Source organism: Xiphophorus couchianus, chromosome 16 (assembly GCF_001444195.1).
Source record: "Xiphophorus couchianus chromosome 16, X_couchianus-1.0, whole genome shotgun sequence".
Taxonomy (NCBI): Eukaryota; Metazoa; Chordata; class Actinopteri; order Cyprinodontiformes; family Poeciliidae; genus Xiphophorus; species Xiphophorus couchianus.
In genome coordinates this window covers 11,248,661-11,267,024 of record NC_040243.1, presented here as the reverse complement: position 1 = coordinate 11,267,024, position 18,364 = coordinate 11,248,661, and the positions used below count along the sequence as shown (strand labels likewise).

The 18,364-nt window shown below is 38.5% G+C and overlaps 3 protein-coding genes across 7 annotated transcripts; all 3 read left to right on the top strand.

The window, feature by feature from the left end:
* The first annotated feature begins 122 nt into the window (after positions 1–122).
* syngr2a (synaptogyrin 2a) lies at positions 123–4,679 on the top strand. Its single transcript, XM_028042475.1, has 4 exons — positions 123–341; positions 2,341–2,578; positions 3,618–3,751; positions 3,860–4,679. Exons 1-4 carry the CDS (start codon positions 243–245, stop codon positions 4,040–4,042), a joined length of 654 nt encoding a protein of 217 aa, XP_027898276.1. The 5' UTR covers positions 123–242; the 3' UTR covers positions 4,043–4,679.
* A 1,776-nt stretch (positions 4,680–6,455) lies between these two features.
* cant1a (calcium activated nucleotidase 1a) lies at positions 6,456–14,313 on the top strand. Of its 3 annotated transcripts, none has more exons than XM_028042299.1 (4): positions 6,456–6,591; positions 11,463–12,125; positions 13,103–13,306; positions 13,390–14,313. In XM_028042299.1, exons 2-4 carry the CDS (start codon positions 11,486–11,488, stop codon positions 13,758–13,760), a joined length of 1,215 nt encoding a protein of 404 aa, XP_027898100.1. In that variant the 5' UTR covers positions 6,456–6,591; positions 11,463–11,485; the 3' UTR covers positions 13,761–14,313. The 3 variants fall into 3 exon arrangements, with proteins under 3 accessions (XP_027898100.1, XP_027898099.1, XP_027898101.1); XM_028042298.1 differs by lacking the exon at positions 6,456–6,591 and adding an exon at positions 8,898–9,118; XM_028042300.1 differs by lacking the exon at positions 6,456–6,591 and adding an exon at positions 10,455–10,649.
* A 94-nt stretch (positions 14,314–14,407) lies between these two features.
* Positions 14,408–17,551, top strand: lgals3bp.1 (galectin 3 binding protein, tandem duplicate 1). Of its 3 annotated transcripts, none has more exons than XM_028042296.1 (6): positions 14,408–14,561; positions 14,697–14,787; positions 15,001–15,204; positions 15,382–15,516; positions 15,870–16,155; positions 16,242–17,551. In XM_028042296.1, the coding sequence occupies exons 1-6, from the start codon at positions 14,457–14,459 to the stop codon at positions 17,329–17,331; spliced, it is 1,911 nt and encodes a 636-aa protein (XP_027898097.1). In that variant the 5' UTR covers positions 14,408–14,456; the 3' UTR covers positions 17,332–17,551. The 3 variants fall into 3 exon arrangements, with proteins under 3 accessions (XP_027898097.1, XP_027898096.1, XP_027898098.1); XM_028042295.1 differs by having other exon boundaries at positions 14,409–14,561; positions 15,867–16,155; XM_028042297.1 differs by having other exon boundaries at positions 14,485–14,561; positions 14,694–14,787; positions 15,867–16,155.
* The last annotated feature ends 813 nt before the right edge of the window (positions 17,552–18,364 follow it).

The window sequence follows — 18,364 nt, the reverse complement described above, 5'->3', positions numbered from 1 at the left end:
TGTTGTTTTTGTGTTTGTTTGTTTTTGTGTTTTTTATGCAACAAAATGCAACAAATACACTTGCTAAATGATCCAATCTTTCCGAGCTAATCCTAAACGCATCAAAAAGGGGGCGGTCTTTAAAAAAAAGTTCTCAGGAAGTAGGTTGCTATAGATCGAAACTCCTCCCGAACTTTGACAGAAAGAGTTCACAACTCGTCTTAAATTTGCCTGACAACTTTTTTTTTTCAGAGCGTGAAATAATGCAGAGCAATGCTTACGGTGCCTCTCTGGCCGGCGGGGCCTTTGATTTCGAGAGCTTTGTGAAGAAACCACAGACTATTCTGCGCTTCCTAAGCTGGGTGAGTGACTTGGACGTTAACGTTAGCAACTGTCAACCTTAAAGGTTATTAACATATGTCAGCTTCCTGGCTTCACAGCGAAGTAAGGATTAAACTGCTTGTTGGCTGTGTGTGCGCTTTGAATCGCACATTAAGCGTTTCTCAAGTATGAGCCGATTATGAACTTTCAAAAAGTGTCCATAATATGTTTAAGCTGTCGTTAGTTGATTGTAGCTTGTGGCTAGCATGTGCACTGCTGTGTCACTGCAGTAAAAGAGACAAATACAGTACAGGGGGATCTGACCTGTGGTCCACTTAATGCTTGGAAGCTACACTAATAGTACATAACTGGGAAAGAAAAGAGTAGGGAAACAAAACATGTAGCTCTGCTTCTGCACGTATTGCTGTGTTTTGTGTTGGTAGTTCACAGGAACTGTGAAAATGTCCCAGCGTCATCTGTTGCTGCCTGCCTGCCTTCCTCCTTCTTTGCTTTTCTATACCAGGGTAGTTAAGTTTTACACAGGAGGAGCATTTCAGAGCACGTAAAAAGGTCAATCGACTTTACACTGATTACTGACTGATCGCGTTTAACAGTTTAGAAAAATCTCAATATATTTCAAAGCTTCAAATGCGTTATTGTTGACGCAGGGAAAGTTGCATTATGCGAGCATTATGTGGGCTCACAATGCAGTTTTTGATTAAAAATAGGGCTGCGTAATTTTATCGATTCTACGATATTTATCAATATTCTATTCCTCAAAGTATTGATTTTTCATCCGCGAGTATCGATACATTAAATCCCACTTTGAGTTTTATGTGAGACCTGTCATGAATTGACTGCTATCAAACATGACATTTTTTTACCCAACTTGCACATGTACATTAAAAATGACATGTAATAAAGCAGCTAGTTACAATTAATTAAAAAATGAAATTAAATAGATAATTTGCATTATCTAACATAAGTCAATAAGACAAAAAAAGGTTCCTTTTCTGCATAACCATATACACAAAGCCACACAATTAACATTTAAACAAAGCGAAGCAAATGTATAACAAAAACAACATTTATTACACCAGTATTACACCATCAGTTCAATTAACTCAGTCCAAGTCTATGGAACAGACAAAATGTCACCAAAATCACTCTGTCCCTCTAAAATCTTTCAGAAAATCTTAAAAATTTGTCTAATCATATTTAATCATATTGTTTGCTGAATATTGTGATATATATTGTATTGTGAGCAGAACATCGTGTATAATTTTTTATCGTGAGATTAGTGTGTCGCTACAGCCCTAATTAAAAATGTGTGCAACATTCACAATTGGTCACTTATACCTAAAGTCCACTTGGAGTGAATAATTAGCCCTGCAGTCATGTGCGTGGAATGAAGATAAACCATCTTTATGCTTGAAAACTCCATGCAAAAAGAGTCCAGACTGGAATTTTAACCTGGAAGGCAACAGATCTAACCACTGAGTCACCTTACAGGTTATTCATCACATAACTGGGTATTCTGTTTTAAACACAAAACAAAAAATCCCCCAAACGCTTCATCTTTTGTTTTTATATTTTATATAGGGTTATAAAAAAAAATGCATTTAGTCATTTCTCAAATGTAGGTCAGAAAAGTTCAATTTAAAAAAAAGGATCACTATATAAATGATTGAAGTGAAGGGCTTTGAAAAACTATGGTCGGTGCTCTTAAATTATATAAAAAAGCCATACTATGTACACAAATGCAGATGTGAAGAAATAGTAGAGACAGTGAGGTCTGACTTTTTTTTTATGAGATGGGTACTACTGTAGAGTGACTTACAGACTCGTTCCTCTTTCTTTTTAATAATATCTTTGTTAAAACCAGGCAGGAATTGAAACTTAACAAGCATGGTCTGCTGACTGTACTTCTTTGGGTCAGGGAACACACGTGTTCTTTATTGGGTTTTTTGGGGACTTTTTATGGGGCTACACAAGAGGAAGCCTAGCAGAAATTGACCCTACTTGTTTCTTCTTTCGCAGGTATTTTCCATAGTGGTTTTTGCAAGCATTACAGCTGAAGGCTACATTAACCCACATACAGAGGGAGGAACCAAATGCATGTTCAACAGTAACGACAGTGCTTGCAGCTATGCGGTGGGAATTGGAATCCTGGCCTTCTTGGGTTGTGTCATCTTCTTGCTACTGGACGCCTATTTCCCAAACATCAGTAATGCCAAAGAGAGGAAATACATTGTTGTTGGAGATCTATCCTTTTCAGGTGATTGTATTTTTTGTTTTTGTTTTTTTTCCTTTTTATGTATTTGTGTCAGATTAAACAAAAAAGGAGATGCATGTATGATAAATGGTCATTTAGTTTTTGCAAACATCCCAACAAGTTAAAGTTTATCAGCCTGGTTAAATCTACAATTTAAAGGCTTGTCCAATTACAGACCGCTATAGTTCCTTCCTGCCCACAGCCATCTGTATCTCTTCGAAGAACACATTTTGTTTCCCTATGGGATTAAATAAAAGTATTTTTGAATTTAATTGAATTTCTTTCTAAGAAACTTTTCCCCCATCAATTTTTTTCATGTGACTTCTAGTGTTGGCATTATAAGCTGAAATGCATATTTTGTAACATAGCGCTACCTCCGCAGGGAGCAGGCGAACAGCCGTCCCTGGCATTGGCCATCCACTCACTCCTGTGGGCTCAGAACCCTAATAACAAGTTTAGTAGTAAAAAAAAAAAAAAAAGTCATGTTTTTGATTTGGAAGAGAACGCCAAGAACTGTTGCATGATATTAGAAAAGATTATGTGTTAGAAAATACTCATGGCACTGAATAGACTGAACTATATAATGTTGTCTTACTGCATTAGTTTAGTTGCAGACACAGCCCCAAGATGGATAAAATTTAATCCTTATGTCTATCCTAATAATTGGTTGTATTAAAAATTTTGCAATTTGGTTGAGAAATACCTTAGTTGACAGATGTAAATTAAGAGCAAATGTTCTTAGTTTACATCACATGCATCACACCTGCCCTCCTAAAACATCTTCTAAATTCAAAGAATTCAGAGTATAATTACCAGTCAACCATGCAGTTATTTGCAAAACTGATATTGCATACAATTATATCAAACTGATATTGCTTACAATTATATCAAAATAACGGTACATTTGTGACATATATGTGGTCCTAACATGGAGTGTTCTCACTGTATTTGTGTAAAACATGGATAAAATAGAAATAAGGTGATTTTCAGGATTTTGTGCCCTACCAATAACCTGATTTTTTTTTTTTAATCTTTTAAACAGGGGCTTGGACATTCCTCTGGTTCATCTGCTTCTGTGTCCTGACCAACCAGTGGACCAAAACCGACGTCGAGTTTGTCAAGGCTGACGCCGCCAGGGCCGTGATCGCATTCTCCTTTTTCTCGATCGTTACCTGGGTGAGCCTCTTGGTCCCCTCAAAGGACTTCACAGAATTTGATCTTGCTAGAATTTGGTAGGGATTGAAACCTCTTACACTTAGTAAATACAGACATCTCTCTCTACAGGCTCTTTTGTCCTATTTTGCATTAGGAAGATATCGCCAAGGAGTGAGTGAGTTTAATCAGGATTACACAGACCCCGCCCAGGACCACTCTTCTCCGTACCCGCCTGCCCCGTCGAACTACCAGCAAGCGCCTTTCACCAACAACCAAGGGCCACAGGGGGAGTATCGACCTCCAACTTACTGAAGGACTCACACACATGAATCCTAATGGGAGGGGATTCTTCTTAAAAATATATATATACATAAATAAATAAAAAAATGTGCCAATGGTTTTGTTCCAAATTGGGATTGTCTTCAGCACTTCCATTTTTTTTTGCATATGTTTGGGCACTGAGTTTTAGTTTGCTGCATTATAGTTGCACATTGTATGGTGGATGTGTTGTTGTGCTGTTTGACAAACAAATGAAATCTGGAGAGATTTCTTTTTTCCTTTTTTTTCCATGTTCAAAGGTGATTTTTTTTTTTTTTACCCTTTAGGACAAAGTAAGATGCCAATGTTTATCTTTAAACCAAGACACCTGCCACAGTTTCACAGCTCCTTCGGTTTCAATTTTGTGTACAACTGAGATGTTTTTGTGTCAAATGATAACAAAGTGATTTGAATTATATGTTTCTCGAGAAATGCATTTTGTTTTTTTTTTAAATAGGAAAGTGAAGTTTTTCTTCAAATGTGTTACTGTTCAGTACTTTAGTTTGGTATTCTGATGTTAATGTGCAGCTGTTCCACAACCATAAGTTGTCAGTTTAGCTTGGCAAGTGTTGTTTAATGAATAAGCAAATGCACATGATGTAGTCACAAGTTGTTTTTTTTTTTTATTTTATTTTTATTAAAATCCCTGCTTGAACTACTGTATTTTCTTTTTTATGATCAACCACTGAAAAGCTTTAATCCTCAAAGATTTAATGTCTTCGATTGGCAGTTTGAGTAATCTTCCTTTAGCTTGGTAGTCATTTTTTGTAAGTTTATCGTTTTTACGTTGATTGTTATCTTTCTTTATGTTTTGGGTTGTTTTCCATTTTGCCCAAACTGGTTGGTGAGCATGTTTTTAGTTTAGATTAGCAATTCTTAGCATATATTTGAGGCTAAATTTGTGGAAGGTTTTTGATTTTTGGGTAAATTTGAAGACATATTTATATTATAATAATATATATATATATATATATATATATATATATATATTATAATCCTGTTTTAAAAACAGATACATGGCAATCCAGTTTTTTTTTTCTCTTCTAGATTACTTTTTGAACATGTTTATTGTTCTTATTAAAATAAATTGTTCAAGTGCCTTATACAGTGTTCTGTATCAGATGGGGTTTGCCAAATAAAAACTTTTCCAGGTTCTCCGGGTCAGCCCATAATTGATATCCTGTGCAGTTACTTTGTGCAAATATTTGAGATGGGATTGTCTTTGTGAATGTGAGGAAACTCCTAAACTGTAAAAGGACTGTTTTAATACCTGTGTTTGACTACTATAGTTTATGCCTAGAGGAACCTCTTTTGAATGAAAGGAGGCCCAGCATTATTAATAAATTGTGTTTAGAATAACACAATTGGCATTGGTCCAGGCTTCAGGTTTTTTTTTTTTTTTTGGCACATGTGCTTATATATATATATATATATATATAAAATCCTGCAGTTAGATTCCTGTCAGTAACAAGGTCTTTACTGAAGTGGGTGACAGCATGCTAAACAACAACTATTGTAAACTGAGCAGTGGTGTGTTGTAACTAGTTATATTTACCAGAGAAATTACAGTTAAAAGTAGTTTTACTATGTCATATTTTTACTTGAGCGATATTACCATGAAGTATTGCTAAACTAGTGTCAAATGTCTCGCTCTTTTTCACATTCTGAGTAATTTCACTGAATGAAGAGCAATATTTTTAACAAAAATGGACCAAAGATAGGTATACATACACCTACATGTTGATGAAACTTCTTGTTTGTACACAAGCTGTTATTTTTTATATCTGCTGAAGCTGTGCTATTTCTTGTGAATATACAGTACATATTGTCATTGGAAGTACTGCACCTTGTTTAACATAATAAATTACCTAAATATTAGTTTAATAAGAAGTTTGAAAAAGAAGTTTCTGCATGACATTGCTTATCTTTTTTGCAGAAAACTTCTATACGTACTTGCGTAGCGCTTCAGATGGGTAATTTTTACCTTTACTTGTAAAAATATATTGATGTAGTGCTACTTTAACTTGAGGACAATTTTTGGGTAGTCTACCCTCTCCTGAGACAAAGCCATGCACCTTGTACTACGAAGACTTACTTCCCAGATTAATATTTTCCAGAGAACCTGAACGCAACGCTAGTTATTGTGCTACGTCATGAAATGGGATTTCCGGCCCTTCCATGAGATCTGAACAATTTGTCCCAGCTCCGTCTGCAGCTAAATGACACTTCGCTTCTGCCAACTCCTGATTTATCGTTATGAGAAATATTGGTCAGATGTTTACACCAATGGTTGAAATTATATTTGTCTTCCAGGAATATTTGCAAAAATGTAATATCCAGCGCGATATAACCGAACAGGCATATTTTGTCGGCTCGGTTGAGACCAACACGTCACTTGACACGTTGCTGTCGTCATCGGCAATGATAGGAAGTAGCGACCAGTTTTGTCTGTGTAAGAAAGAAGGAGGAAGCGACGCGATGATGACACCTGAAGTGCTCGAAGTCGCTGGCTGCTGTCACAAGGTGAAGATCTAATATCTGAGGTGAGTTTGAAGGAGGGTGTACGACTTGAAACATCTCAGGTGTCATCTGACTCGTCACAGCATCTTTGTATCTAATTGGTGACTCTGGCAGGACACAAACATAATAACCCAGCTCCAGTCATACGTGTGTGAGCGAGTGTGGCACTCGCTCAGGTCCGTCCCTTCATCTACAAACTGTAAAGGGATACAACATGAACAGACTTCCTTTCTTCCTGAGACCCTCAGTGAAGCTGTCGGAGTTCAGGTGTTGGGTTATTTAACATTAATATCCATAGGTCTGCCTATAAATAAAACGGAAATGTCTCCCGGATACAAAACCCGAAACCTCTTGGAAGCAAAGCCCTCCTATTGGACAAGACCAGATCTATGAAGTTCCTTTCATCACTTCATGTGTCCGATCCTACTTTTAGGAAGTCCTTGGAATCATCAGCTTTAGTGATGCTGCAGAGTGGTTGTGAATAAAAGCAAATAAAGAAAGAATGTTTACAAACCAATAGCATTGTTTATTACTTTATAGACTATGTCCTCTATTTCAACAGCAAAAATGGTTCATATGATCTAATTTCCTCAGTTTTAAACAGAAAGGCAACAACTGTTTGTTGTTTGATGCCAAAATAATGTGTTACAGTTCTAATAATGCTATCTATAACATTTTCTTACTCTTGTTTATGATGTACTGATCTTTCCTGGTTAACTAGTCAGGGGAAATATGCTTTGTCAGTGGGCTGGTTAGCAGACAGTGTTGCTGTAATAAGAGAGATGGTCGTGCTCATTTAAGTTTCAGTTTTTTTGTTCTTGTTTGCATGTTTGGGAGAGTGAGGCTAAATAATAATAATAATAAAAACATTAGGTTACCTTGTGAGCAAGGGAACATTACAGGATCCTCCTTTAAGCCACCTGACATATGGTGTACAACTGAGCAATAATTATTACTTTCATTAATTACTTTTCAGCCACTTCATTTTGGCTGATAGTTACAACACACCCACACCTGCTTTTCTGTGTCATCTGAGGTCAAATAAATAAATCTAATTAATCTTTACATTTTCTGTCTGCAAACAATAACAACAACAAATAAAAATGTCAATACTTGATATTTATGTACCAACATAAATGTGCTCTTAAAAAATAAATAAAATCAAAGTCATAGGGTTCCCAATCAGCAGCAAGATTTTTTTTTTTTTAGTAGAGGGCAATATCTGAATTAATGTAAAATCACCTATAAGATTTCAGAGTTGTGCCTTTTATGCTTGTGAATCCTAAAGTTAGTTGCAGGAGGTGATCTGCAGACTGAATGTGAAAATGGTATCTAATAGATTCCGCATAGGTAACCAGTTTAAGAAGCTTTGATGGCAGAGTATCTCCATGATGAAAGGACATTTGGATCTGTGTGACCTTCATGGGTCATGCACCGGATTGTGGTATTTCAAGCTGATGGTCAAACCACTGTCGTGTCTTGTCCTCCTAAAGGTGGGAGTGCAAACTTTTAAGTCTCAATTTGTGCGCATGACAATTTCAAATATGAATTCAGGAATTTAATTACAGATTTTAAAAAGTACATGCAGAAGTTATATTTTTGCTTCTTTCTATATTTTGTAGAGATGCACATGTGTCACTGCGAGTCTGCTCTGACTGGGAAGATCAAGCTTCTGCAGAACATGTCAAACCAGCACAAGTTTTGTTGCATGTTCATGTTTTTTCTCCTAACTGGGTTCTGATTGGTCAGTTTTTACCAACAATGAAACCAAAGCATTTTATTAATGTCTCTATAGCATATAAAAGTAAACAGACCAGCATGTGCATGTTGGTCTCATCCAGAGTCTCACACATCCCATATATGGATGCAACCATGTTGGAAATTTGCGTTTTACTGTGTTGTAATATTGCTTGGTAAAAACTACTGCACTTGGAGGGTTTTAGCTAATAATTTATAAAAGCATTTATTGTTTCTCAGCTGCCCTTTTTCATATCAGCCTCACTGATTGTGTGTCCATCGATTATGAGCAAGAATATCTTTTTTGACCCAAAGCCTAGAAGGAGTGTGTCAGTAATTAACAGAGGGTATTATAGGCCAGAAACATCAGCTGTGTTGCTCCAACCCGAGTGATCTGTGGCCTCGGTCAGAGTAATGGTTGCATCACAGCAACTGCCATGTTATGTAAAATCCATTCAAAGATCTGTGTTTGTTTTCTCCTGACCGAGGTACCGCCTTTCCCCTCTCACCTGGTTGTGCTCTTGTTCAGCCTGTGCCTCCCTAACTCCTGTGATTTGGAGGGATTACTCTGATGAACGATAGCTGAATGAGCCAGGTTGTTCCAGTGTTGGACTTGCCCCTTTGGACTGGTTCATAATCTTCCAAGTGTAGGCAGAGTTCACAAGCACTGTGCTGAAATGGCTGCACGTCCCGGTTGCGTAGCAGATCGTCAGTGAGCAGAGAGGGAGTTTGGAGCTCAGATTTGACTGCGAGGGCCTTCCTTAGCAGATTTAATGACTCAGGTTAAGAACTCTGGGGGACGGAGGCGAAAAGGTAAGCTGTGTTTTTCCAGCTTTCAGTGGAGGTGGGCAGATTTGTCGGTGTGGCCCCTGATGTTGAAAATATAACGGGCTGCTTTTTGGCTGAGGTCCCTTGTATGAAAGGGTCTTTCAGATCGGGGTCTCGTCTTGGTAAAAATGCCGCATGCCCTCAGGCTGAATTAGTACTGAAGTAAATCGAGCTTTAATGTTACAGGCTCTCTAAAACGTGAAAGAACACATGCATTTTTGAGTTTTCTTGTCATTGTTTACCGAGATGAAGGTTACAGTAGTTTATGGGCTCTTTCAGCAGCTTTCTGTGGTGTGTCATGCCTTGTAAATAAAAAAACCCCGAATCAAATTAAGGCTTCAACCTTTGTTCAGGTCATGAAATCTTTATGCAAGTGAGAAAAAAAGAGAGCTTATTGAATGACTTTTTAAAAATCATGTCTGTGGAGGCTATGTATGTAAATGTAAGTACGGATCTATGATTTCTTTTTTCCCTGAGGTACAAATACAATGTGAAAAAGGCCTATTTCTCTTAACCATTTTTCAAAATGGGAAAGACAAGAGAACTGGTGTTAATCTTAATCCCAAGAAATTGCTATAAGAAAACATCAGCTCAACTCACCGGATCCACATACAGATAGAGCAAGAAATAAGACAACTTAAAAGAACTATTGCTGGTGGAGAAAAGTAAGTTAAATTTTAAATAAGACAGTGATTACTTGTTATTTTGCTATTTGGTTGTAGTGTCGTAACGCACGCAATGTGTTTTGTGTTGTGGATGTGTGAGGTATCCATGATTCTAAAGATAAAATGCACTTAACTTCATGTCATTCCACCTGTTCTGTGCTTTGCTCAAAGTAGGTGGCTGTATTTTTAGACGATTATTAGATGCTCTTTCTTATTTTTTTTTTCTTAGGTCTTTGGAAATTTTATTTGTCAGGATTGAGCAACAAACTTGACACCTAGCAACAAACTCCATACGCAGATTGCTACTACAGAGCTGCTGAGCAACAACTTGGCGATAATTTGAGTCTCCATTTGAATATAGAAAATCAATTATTTGACGGTTTAGAATCTTTTCATATCTATTTCTGAATTCTAAAACGTCTTTGTCTTGCGCTACAAATCCATACAACAGCTGAAGAGATTCCTTGGAGAACCAGTTTTTTTTAAAACCTCAGTCTCTCTTAAATCTTTTATTTAGATAACATTGAAAATCTTACTTAAAATTTAATATGTATAATTGAAAGAATCAGTAAAGTCTAAGTGAAAAAAGATTAGTGTCTGCTTTTGGACCTTGTAATAAACACACCTAGAGCTGTATTTCCTGATTTTCCTGTTAGAGCCTCTGATTTGCATTATCTCTTCCTAACGTCCACGCAGACAAAGCACATTGGTGGCTATTCTGATGTTTACCCCGCCCACAGCTAGTTTTCTTCCTGCTCCTGGTTATGCTTTAACAACCACACTTGTGAGAGCGTATAATAGAGAAAAAGTTAACTGAATACAGTCTGAACTAAAGACTCCGAAAGAAGGCGGTGAGTAATTAACTCGTATTCGTGTTTTGGAAGGATGTCTGAATGAAACGTATTTGTTAGTAACTTAATGACAACAAAATCAGTTTGCTTTCCTGACAGTGGAGCAGTAAATATAGCACTTTAGAATGTAGTGATCCACTTTGCATGAAGCACATTTTATTTGTTTCTCTATTGTTATTAGTTCTAAATATGTTTTTAGGATTCATAGGAACATCTTGTCCTTTCACCTGTTGGTTGCAAATTAGAAGTTGGGCCCGGTTTCTTCCTGCCGTTGGTATTTGAATATTTTTAAGGATGGTAAGCAAGCAAAGCAATAAGAGTAAAACTTGTGGAACCAGAACAACCTACCCATTCACTAATTGTAGTGCCACGTTACACGTGCATGTTAATAAATTAGAATATCCTTGAAAAATAAAGTCATTTAAATAACTCATTTCAAAATGTAAAACTGGCATTTATTATATGTTGTGTAATATATGAAAAAGTGTTAATTTCTCTTCACTTTGAAGAATATGGCATCAGCTAATGTATAGGATATGAGCAGTCAGAAAAGGATTTCTAATATGCAAATGTCAGACTGCTGTTAAATCAATTTATTTTCAATCAGAATGTGTTTGAGGTTCCTTTTGTGAGAATTACAGTATTATTGCAGCAGGTAATCACTTCTGAAGAAACCAAATTTTTGAGTTGCTTTAACTAATTATATCTCAGTGTGATAAATCTGATTTTTGTTTTGTTGACCTGTACATGCAGACCTTTTGATCATGTCTTTTTAATGCCAATTTCTGAATTGTAATTTGTCCTTTTGCATAGGTCGCTCTCGGCCTCTGTCCTCCATGTCTGCTCCTCCAGGCTACACTCGACTGGAGCAGAATGAGCCCATGAACCCTTTGCGTATCTCTGTAGGAGGCCTCCCCATCCTGACTACCATGGCCAGTCCCACCGACCCTCGGTTCCGGCTCAAGTGGAGGCCCATCGTGGCCGTGGCCGCATCCCTGGCCTTGGTTCTTCTTCTCCTCATGCACTTTTTTTCAGGCCCCTCATACAGCTCGCAGGGCTCGAGACCCTGCCACGGCAGCGCGGTCAGGGACACTGATTCGCAGTACAACGACACCTACCCTCTAACTGCACCTGAGCGCACATCGCAGGGAATGCGCTACCGCATCGGGGTTATCGCGGACCTGGACACAAACTCTGCCAGTGAGAAGAAGCTGACGTGGTTCAGCTACATGCGGAAGGGGCACCTGCTGGTGTCGCAGAGTGGAGACAAGGTGGCGGTTGAATGGGATGCCGACAAAGTGGTGCTGGAGAGTCACCTGTCAGAGAAGGGCAGGGGCATGGAGCTTTCTGAATTGGTGGGGTTCAATGGAAAACTCTACTCCGTCGACGATAGAACGGGTATCATCTACCATATAGACAGAGACAAGGCCGTGCCCTGGGTTATCCTGCCTGATGGAGATGGGAATGTTGCCAAAGGTATAAGAATGGACTTTTTATCAGGCAGTACTTTGACAAGGTTTTAAACATAATCTCAGTTTTTTTAGTTGATACCTCCAAGAACAAATGTTGCCTCCTGACCTGTTAACATGGTCTAAATTAATAGTTCCTCAGAATTTCTAAAGTTCTTTCAAGGTTTTTGTTTGGAAGACGTCCAGAGTGTCATCAAACAAGATCACTTTAAAATTTTGCATAAAATCTCTTTGGAAGAAAGAGACTATGCTTTACATAGAACCACATTCACATTTGTACACGGCAGGCAACTTGAGGCCTAGAATTAAACCTGCAACTTGCTGATTGCAAGTTGGCTACTCTACCCACTGAGTCACGATTGCAGAGATATACACGTCTGAATTTATTGTTCCTTTTTTCTAATTTACAAAGAGTCAAAACGATTAATTCTGGGTCACATTCAAACATACACACTCACCTTCAAAATATTTGGTTAAATGTTGCTTAGTAAGTTGTACCTCAGCCATGTGGTTTTTTGTAGCCATCAGCAAGAATATTTGAAGAGTTTTTGCCTTTAATGTACATTTGATGGGTTCCTGACACAGTCGTGGCCTTTATGACCAGAGTCCACAAATTCTGAACAGATTGGGGGAACGTTTGATTTAGTCAAAGTTAAATTTGTCCATCATTTAACAAGTTTTGATAACAGTTTAAGATCATATTGCAATTCCCCGATTTTGTCTGAGTTTATACCATCTGACCTGAGCTGTCACCCCAAGATGAAAAACACTGTATTCAGAAAAAAAAACAGGAACCTTCAAGTTTCAAGCTTGCAATAAACTACACCAGAGTCTATGATGAAACCAGTTTTGCATCGTCATGAACTAAAGCTGCTGATCTACACTGTAATTGATACTGTGCAACTTGACTATTAACTTGCAGCTGCCCACAAGAACAATTCAATTAAATGTCAAATTAAATGTAGTTGTGCTTTCGCTTGGCAGGGTTTAAAGCTGAGTGGCTGGCAGTGAAGGATGAACACCTGTACATTGGTGGCCTGGGGAAAGAGTGGACAACCACTGAAGGCGAGTTTGTCAACAACAACCCAGAGTGGGTGAAAGTGGTGGGCTTCCGGGGTGATGTGCAGCACGAAAACTGGGTTCCCAGGTACAAATCTATGAAAGTAGCTGCGGGAATTGAGCCGCCAGGTGAGGAAACTCTGTTTTTTTTTTTATCCAATCGACTTCTGGCTCTCTTCTTTACTTCATTCACACTTCATTCATCTCCACAGGATATTTTATTCACGAGTCGGCCGCCTGGAGCGACACCTTACAGCGATGGTTTTTCCTCCCACGTCGCGCCAGCAAAGAGCGCTACGAGGAGACGGCGGACGAGCGCCGCGGGACCAACCTCGCCCTGAGCTGCTCGCCCGATTTCAAAGACATCAAAGTGAGCCGTGTGGGGCCACATATCCCCACGCACGGTTTCTCTTCATTCAAGTTCATCCCCAACACAGATGACCAAATCATTCTGGCACTCAAGTCAGAGGAAGACGCGGGAAAGATCGCGACCTACATCACGGCCTTCACTCTTGACGGACGCATTCTCTTACCCGAGACTAAGATTGGTGATGTGAAATACGAAGGTTTAGAGTTTATATAGAAGGCTTAACGATGGAGACTCTTAGTCTTGAGGCCACTGCACTGTTGAAGATTGTTTACAATCCAGACACTGTTGGACTTGACACACTTGCTGCTTCCTGGAAATCCATCACTAAAGCCCTTGTAGGGTTGTCTTCATTGCAGACAAAAGACTTTAAGACTTAGTCTGCAAAAAATGTTTGTCTTGTGAGTTTGGGAATTGTGTAAGACCATTTGAGCATTGTCAGCTTGTTTTCTGGAAGATGAAATGTGGCTTTTGACAGTACTGTAGCCTTTCTTGTAATGAATGTATACATAGGATTGATTTATGAAGCTGTGAGGTTTATTTTCTTTTCAGTAAGTAATGCAAATTCATGCTCGCACTGTACACTCTGAACATTGTTTTTCTCTTCTTTGCTCCAATGTAAACACTCTGAACATATTTTTTTTGTCTCAACAAAATCTGAAGGATGTTTTTTTTTTATAAAACTGGAATTCGCTGTATGGGATATTTTTGTTTTATTTGTATGGAACAGGTGGGGGGGCTCACAGTAAAATATTGATTCTTCTTCCAAGAGTCTTGTCTTTTTACTTCGAGTGTGCATGTGACAGCCAGACACTTCTAGCAAGACTTGGTCAATAATAAGTTGTGTCCTCAAATAACTTTCAGATCCACTAACAGTTGTGCAACAGTTGGCTTTTTCTGTTTTGCTGCAAAATGAAACTTAGGGGAGAAGGTGGGAGTAGCCGACTGCAGCGACAGTATATATTCAACGTTCCCCCTTTAGCTGGAGAGTACAGTGGAGGCTCAGAGGTGGCAAAGGTAGGTGTTTGTATTCAATATAATGACTTGATATACGGACATTTAGCATTATATATTTATATAGTGTGAAAGAAATTGTTTACTTAAATCCCAGTCGATAATGTGTTTATCATATTTCTATTTTTTCGACACTAGAATATGGACGTTTTCCCACAAAATCTACTTGTTGCTTTCGTCCTTTCTCTCCTGTATGTTTCTGGAAGAGCATACAGACTTGACATTCTAAGTAAGTCATCGAAATGGTTTGTCATTCATGTTAAGAAAACAACATTTTTGGTAGTCATGAGAAAGGAAAAATGCTTTTGTGGGTAAATAAGTAATTGTCAAGCATGTGCTGTAGGATGAAAATGCTCTGGCTATTCATGAGCTGAGGGTAAACTTCAGACTCTGTGAATATTTGTTTAACGCTGCTATGTGTCCTTGGACTTTTTGCTTTTAGAGAGAAACTCTGAGCCAAATGAAGGCAATGTGAGACTGTCTGGTTCTGAAAGCCCTTCAGAGGGCCGTGTGGAAATCTACCATGATGGGAAATGGGGAACAGTGTGTGATGACAACTGGGACATGGCTGAAGCCCAGGTGGTTTGTCGTCAACTCAACTTCCCTGGAGCCAAATCAGTTGTGATTGGGAAGGACTATGGAAAAGGTGTCCTGTACTTCTTTTTTTTTTCCTCCACAAGATGGCAGTAAAATGATTCCCATCAATAGAGTGATGTGATTTCAGTTCAATTCACTTCTCCATTTAGGTGTGTTTGGTATTGCTAAAAGATTTATTTTAAATCTTTCATTTTTTTTTTTTCTCCATTTTTAAAAATCATTTTAGCATCTGGACCCATTTGGCTTGATGAAATTGCCTGTACAGGGAAAGAAAAACAACTTGTGTCTTGCCAGTTCAGTGGCTGGGGAAAAACTGACTGTACCCATAAAGAGGATGCTGGAGTTATCTGTGAATCAAGAAGTAAGTTAGAAAATTTATTCCAAACATATGTGGAAAAATATGTATGTTTTGTATCATCTAACTGCTGCTATTCATTCTTTTAAAGACTAGGTTGAATTTAACGATATTTTCAATATTCTAGTGGGCACCATGTTTCCATTATGCTTATCAGAAAATTTTTTTGTGTTTCACAATGTGCTTTGTGAGGCTCGATGTTATGCTCAGTAGCGGTCCTGTCATTCTGTATGGGCCTGATCTTGTTTAAAAGGCAAGGGAAACATCACCAGAGTATTTAAGGTTAAAGAACAGTTAAAGAACAGCTGTTTTTTCCTGCACTTCAAATGCTCTTTGTGATATCTGTTTGCTTCCAGATGACGTGACATTAAGTGGCTCTACACATTCACTGGACCACAGCATCGGCCTCTCTGGTGACCTGGGTCAAATCTTTGACAGTGGTACCGCTTGCGATTTCCTGATCACTTTCCAGACCCCCAATGGAAACAAAACGGATGATGGGACCGAAGAGATGATTGAGACTACAATTTGTGCACACAAAGTGATCCTCATGTTATACCCGTACTTCAGTGCTTCAGCGGGGGCAAACAACGTCACAGTGACTGTCAGCAGACCCTGCCAGTCATATTTTACCTCCTTCATCAGGTATACTGAAGTTAATGTGCTATTTTTTTCTTCTTAAATCAATTAATTCTTGTTTTAAACAGATTTCCCAATCTCTTTATTGACAGGTACCTTTACACCCGTAAGACTGAAATCACCCACTCCTCTGCAATGTGCCTCCACCAGCTTGCTTCAGACTTTGGAATTAACCAACTAATGGAGGACATAGGTCGACTGTTTTCTAATATCCTCCCAGATGATGCTTCCTTTCACTCCCAAGTTTCACTTTACAAATATGCTGTGGAGTCAAAGGACTTGGTCCTCGAGGAAAACTGTGTCCAGTACATGGCCTGGAATTTCCAAAACCTGACCAGTTCTCCTGTTTGGCCTGGCCTTCCTGTGGAGCTCCTTCGTAGCCTCCTCACTCGCTCAGATTTGGTGGTTGCCGATGAGTATTTTTTACTTCAGACACTGGAAGACTGGATCAACAACAATGGCGGCTCCCTGAGTTCAGAAAAGCAGACAGACTTGCTCCGTCTCATTCGCTTCCCCATGATTCCTGCTGAGAAGCTGTATGAGCTGGAGACCAAATCTCTTCTCTTCAGTGCTCACAGGGATCTATATCGTGACAGTGTCTTGAAAGCATATCAGTTCAATGTTCTACTCTACAGTAATCTGACCCAATTAAAATTAGTCAAAGAGAATAATGATTACAAGCCCAGAATCTACACAGGTGAGACCTGGAGCATTGCTATTAACCCTTTGGCAAATTCTTTGTCATCTCAAAGTCGAAACCGCTACGAGAATTATGGCTACCGAGATAGTTATGGTCGTTACGGTGGTTATTACCCAAATCCTACTGCATCCTCTAACAAGCAACTGAGCACACCTCTCCACAACAGCCTTCTGTTTAAGAACAACATGATCACGTGGGAGGCAAATATTTTGAAAACCCAGAATGACTGTTCATGGCGAGGTTTGCGTTGTGAATCATTTCCTGCAGCCCGACTGGCTCTCCAGAACCAGTATCAGTCGAAGAGCGGTGTTCTTTTTCGAAACCGCCTCCTGCTGACGTGCCAGAGCAAGTACGTCTGTCAGATCCAAGGGTTCAAAGGCGACCTGGCTTATGTGAATACAAATGATACCCAGGTCCTTGCCTATCCCTGTCCTGATGATAAGTACACTTACACATTTGTAGTGAGACCAGAGTATGTGTGATCCAATGAAAAGGGAGTTTCATAAAATAATGACCACGAACAGAGCAATTGCCTTGTATCAATAATTATCAGCTGATTCAAAGCCAATTCAAAGCATTAAATGATTTTTTTCAGTGATTCCTATGATCAGTAATTTCTATAATACATTTTTATATATCTGTTGTATCAATCCATTATACATTTTTTGTTATGGAGAAAAAATAAAGCAACAACAAAACCTTTCTGAGTCTGAATTTTTTTTAATGTTCTAGGAAATGTGAAAAATAACTAAAAGCCTGGTTCATAGCTGCAGTACAGTTAACTTTTTTTTTTGTTTATTGTGGCCCTGATGCTTTGCAACAATAAATCCTGGGTTTGAATCCCAACCTAGGCTTTTTCTGCATAGATCTTGCATATTATCGCCATACATGTCTGGATTCTCTCTGGGTACTTTCACTTCCTCCTGAAGTCCAAAAGCACACCTGTTGGGTACAACTTTTGTTGTCCGGATTCTCCCGGTACACCACATTTTCTCAGTTGGTAAACATGTGAAAAATGATGCAGCAACTCTTAGATTACAGTCACATTAATTGTTTTCCTGAAATAAAAGATATGAGACCAATACAGATGAAAATTGATTGGTTAGAGGAGAAGAACAGAACATTTAAAAGTAAGTAAAAAATATATATTTTTACCTGTGTGTTTTGTATCTAGTGTAACAAAAACTTGCAAAAGTTCAAGTGGCCGTTAAAACAATCTGAAAGTGAAAAATAGTTTCTGTTATTCTTTGAGCCTCATCAATAATTATTAAGTGCATGTCACTATATGACATTTCCAGTAAGACTGTGTTCTGCTTGAACATAGTGTTGTTTTTTTTCCTCATAAAGTGAAACGTGGGCTATTCCCATGGGGTTGCGTTTTCCCAGCAAATTATTTTGTTTTATTGCCTTCTTACATTTTCGCTTCTCATAGTCATCAATTCACAACAACGTTTAGGTTTGCATGCCAGGGCAAGTAAGCAAGGAGGCAGTACACAGTGGTGGTTTTAGATGGAA

Excerpts from the sequence above, each read along its gene's own strand:
- syngr2a (XM_028042475.1), top strand. The coding sequence starts at position 243 with ATGCAGAGCAATGCTTACGGTGCCTCTCTGGCCGGCGGGGCCTTTGAT. Across the intron at positions 342-2,340 it reads TTCTGCGCTTCCTAAGCTGG|GTATTTTCCATAGTGGTTTT; the intron begins GTGAGTGACTTG and ends CTTCTTTCGCAG. Across the intron at positions 2,579-3,617 it reads TGGAGATCTATCCTTTTCAG|GGGCTTGGACATTCCTCTGG; the intron begins GTGATTGTATTT and ends TCTTTTAAACAG.
- cant1a (XM_028042298.1), top strand. The coding sequence starts at position 9,079 with ATGACTCAGGTTAAGAACTCTGGGGGACGGAGGCGAAAAG. Across the intron at positions 12,126-13,102 it reads AGATGGGAATGTTGCCAAAG|GGTTTAAAGCTGAGTGGCTG; the intron begins GTATAAGAATGG and ends TTCGCTTGGCAG. Across the intron at positions 13,307-13,389 it reads TGCGGGAATTGAGCCGCCAG|GATATTTTATTCACGAGTCG; the intron begins GTGAGGAAACTC and ends TCATCTCCACAG.
- lgals3bp.1 (XM_028042295.1), top strand. The coding sequence starts at position 14,457 with ATGAAACTTAGGGGAGAAGGTGGGAGTAGCCGACTGCAGCGACAGTAT. Across the intron at positions 14,562-14,696 it reads GAGGCTCAGAGGTGGCAAAG|AATATGGACGTTTTCCCACA; the intron begins GTAGGTGTTTGT and ends TTTCGACACTAG. Across the intron at positions 14,788-15,000 it reads ATACAGACTTGACATTCTAA|AGAGAAACTCTGAGCCAAAT; the intron begins GTAAGTCATCGA and ends TTTTGCTTTTAG.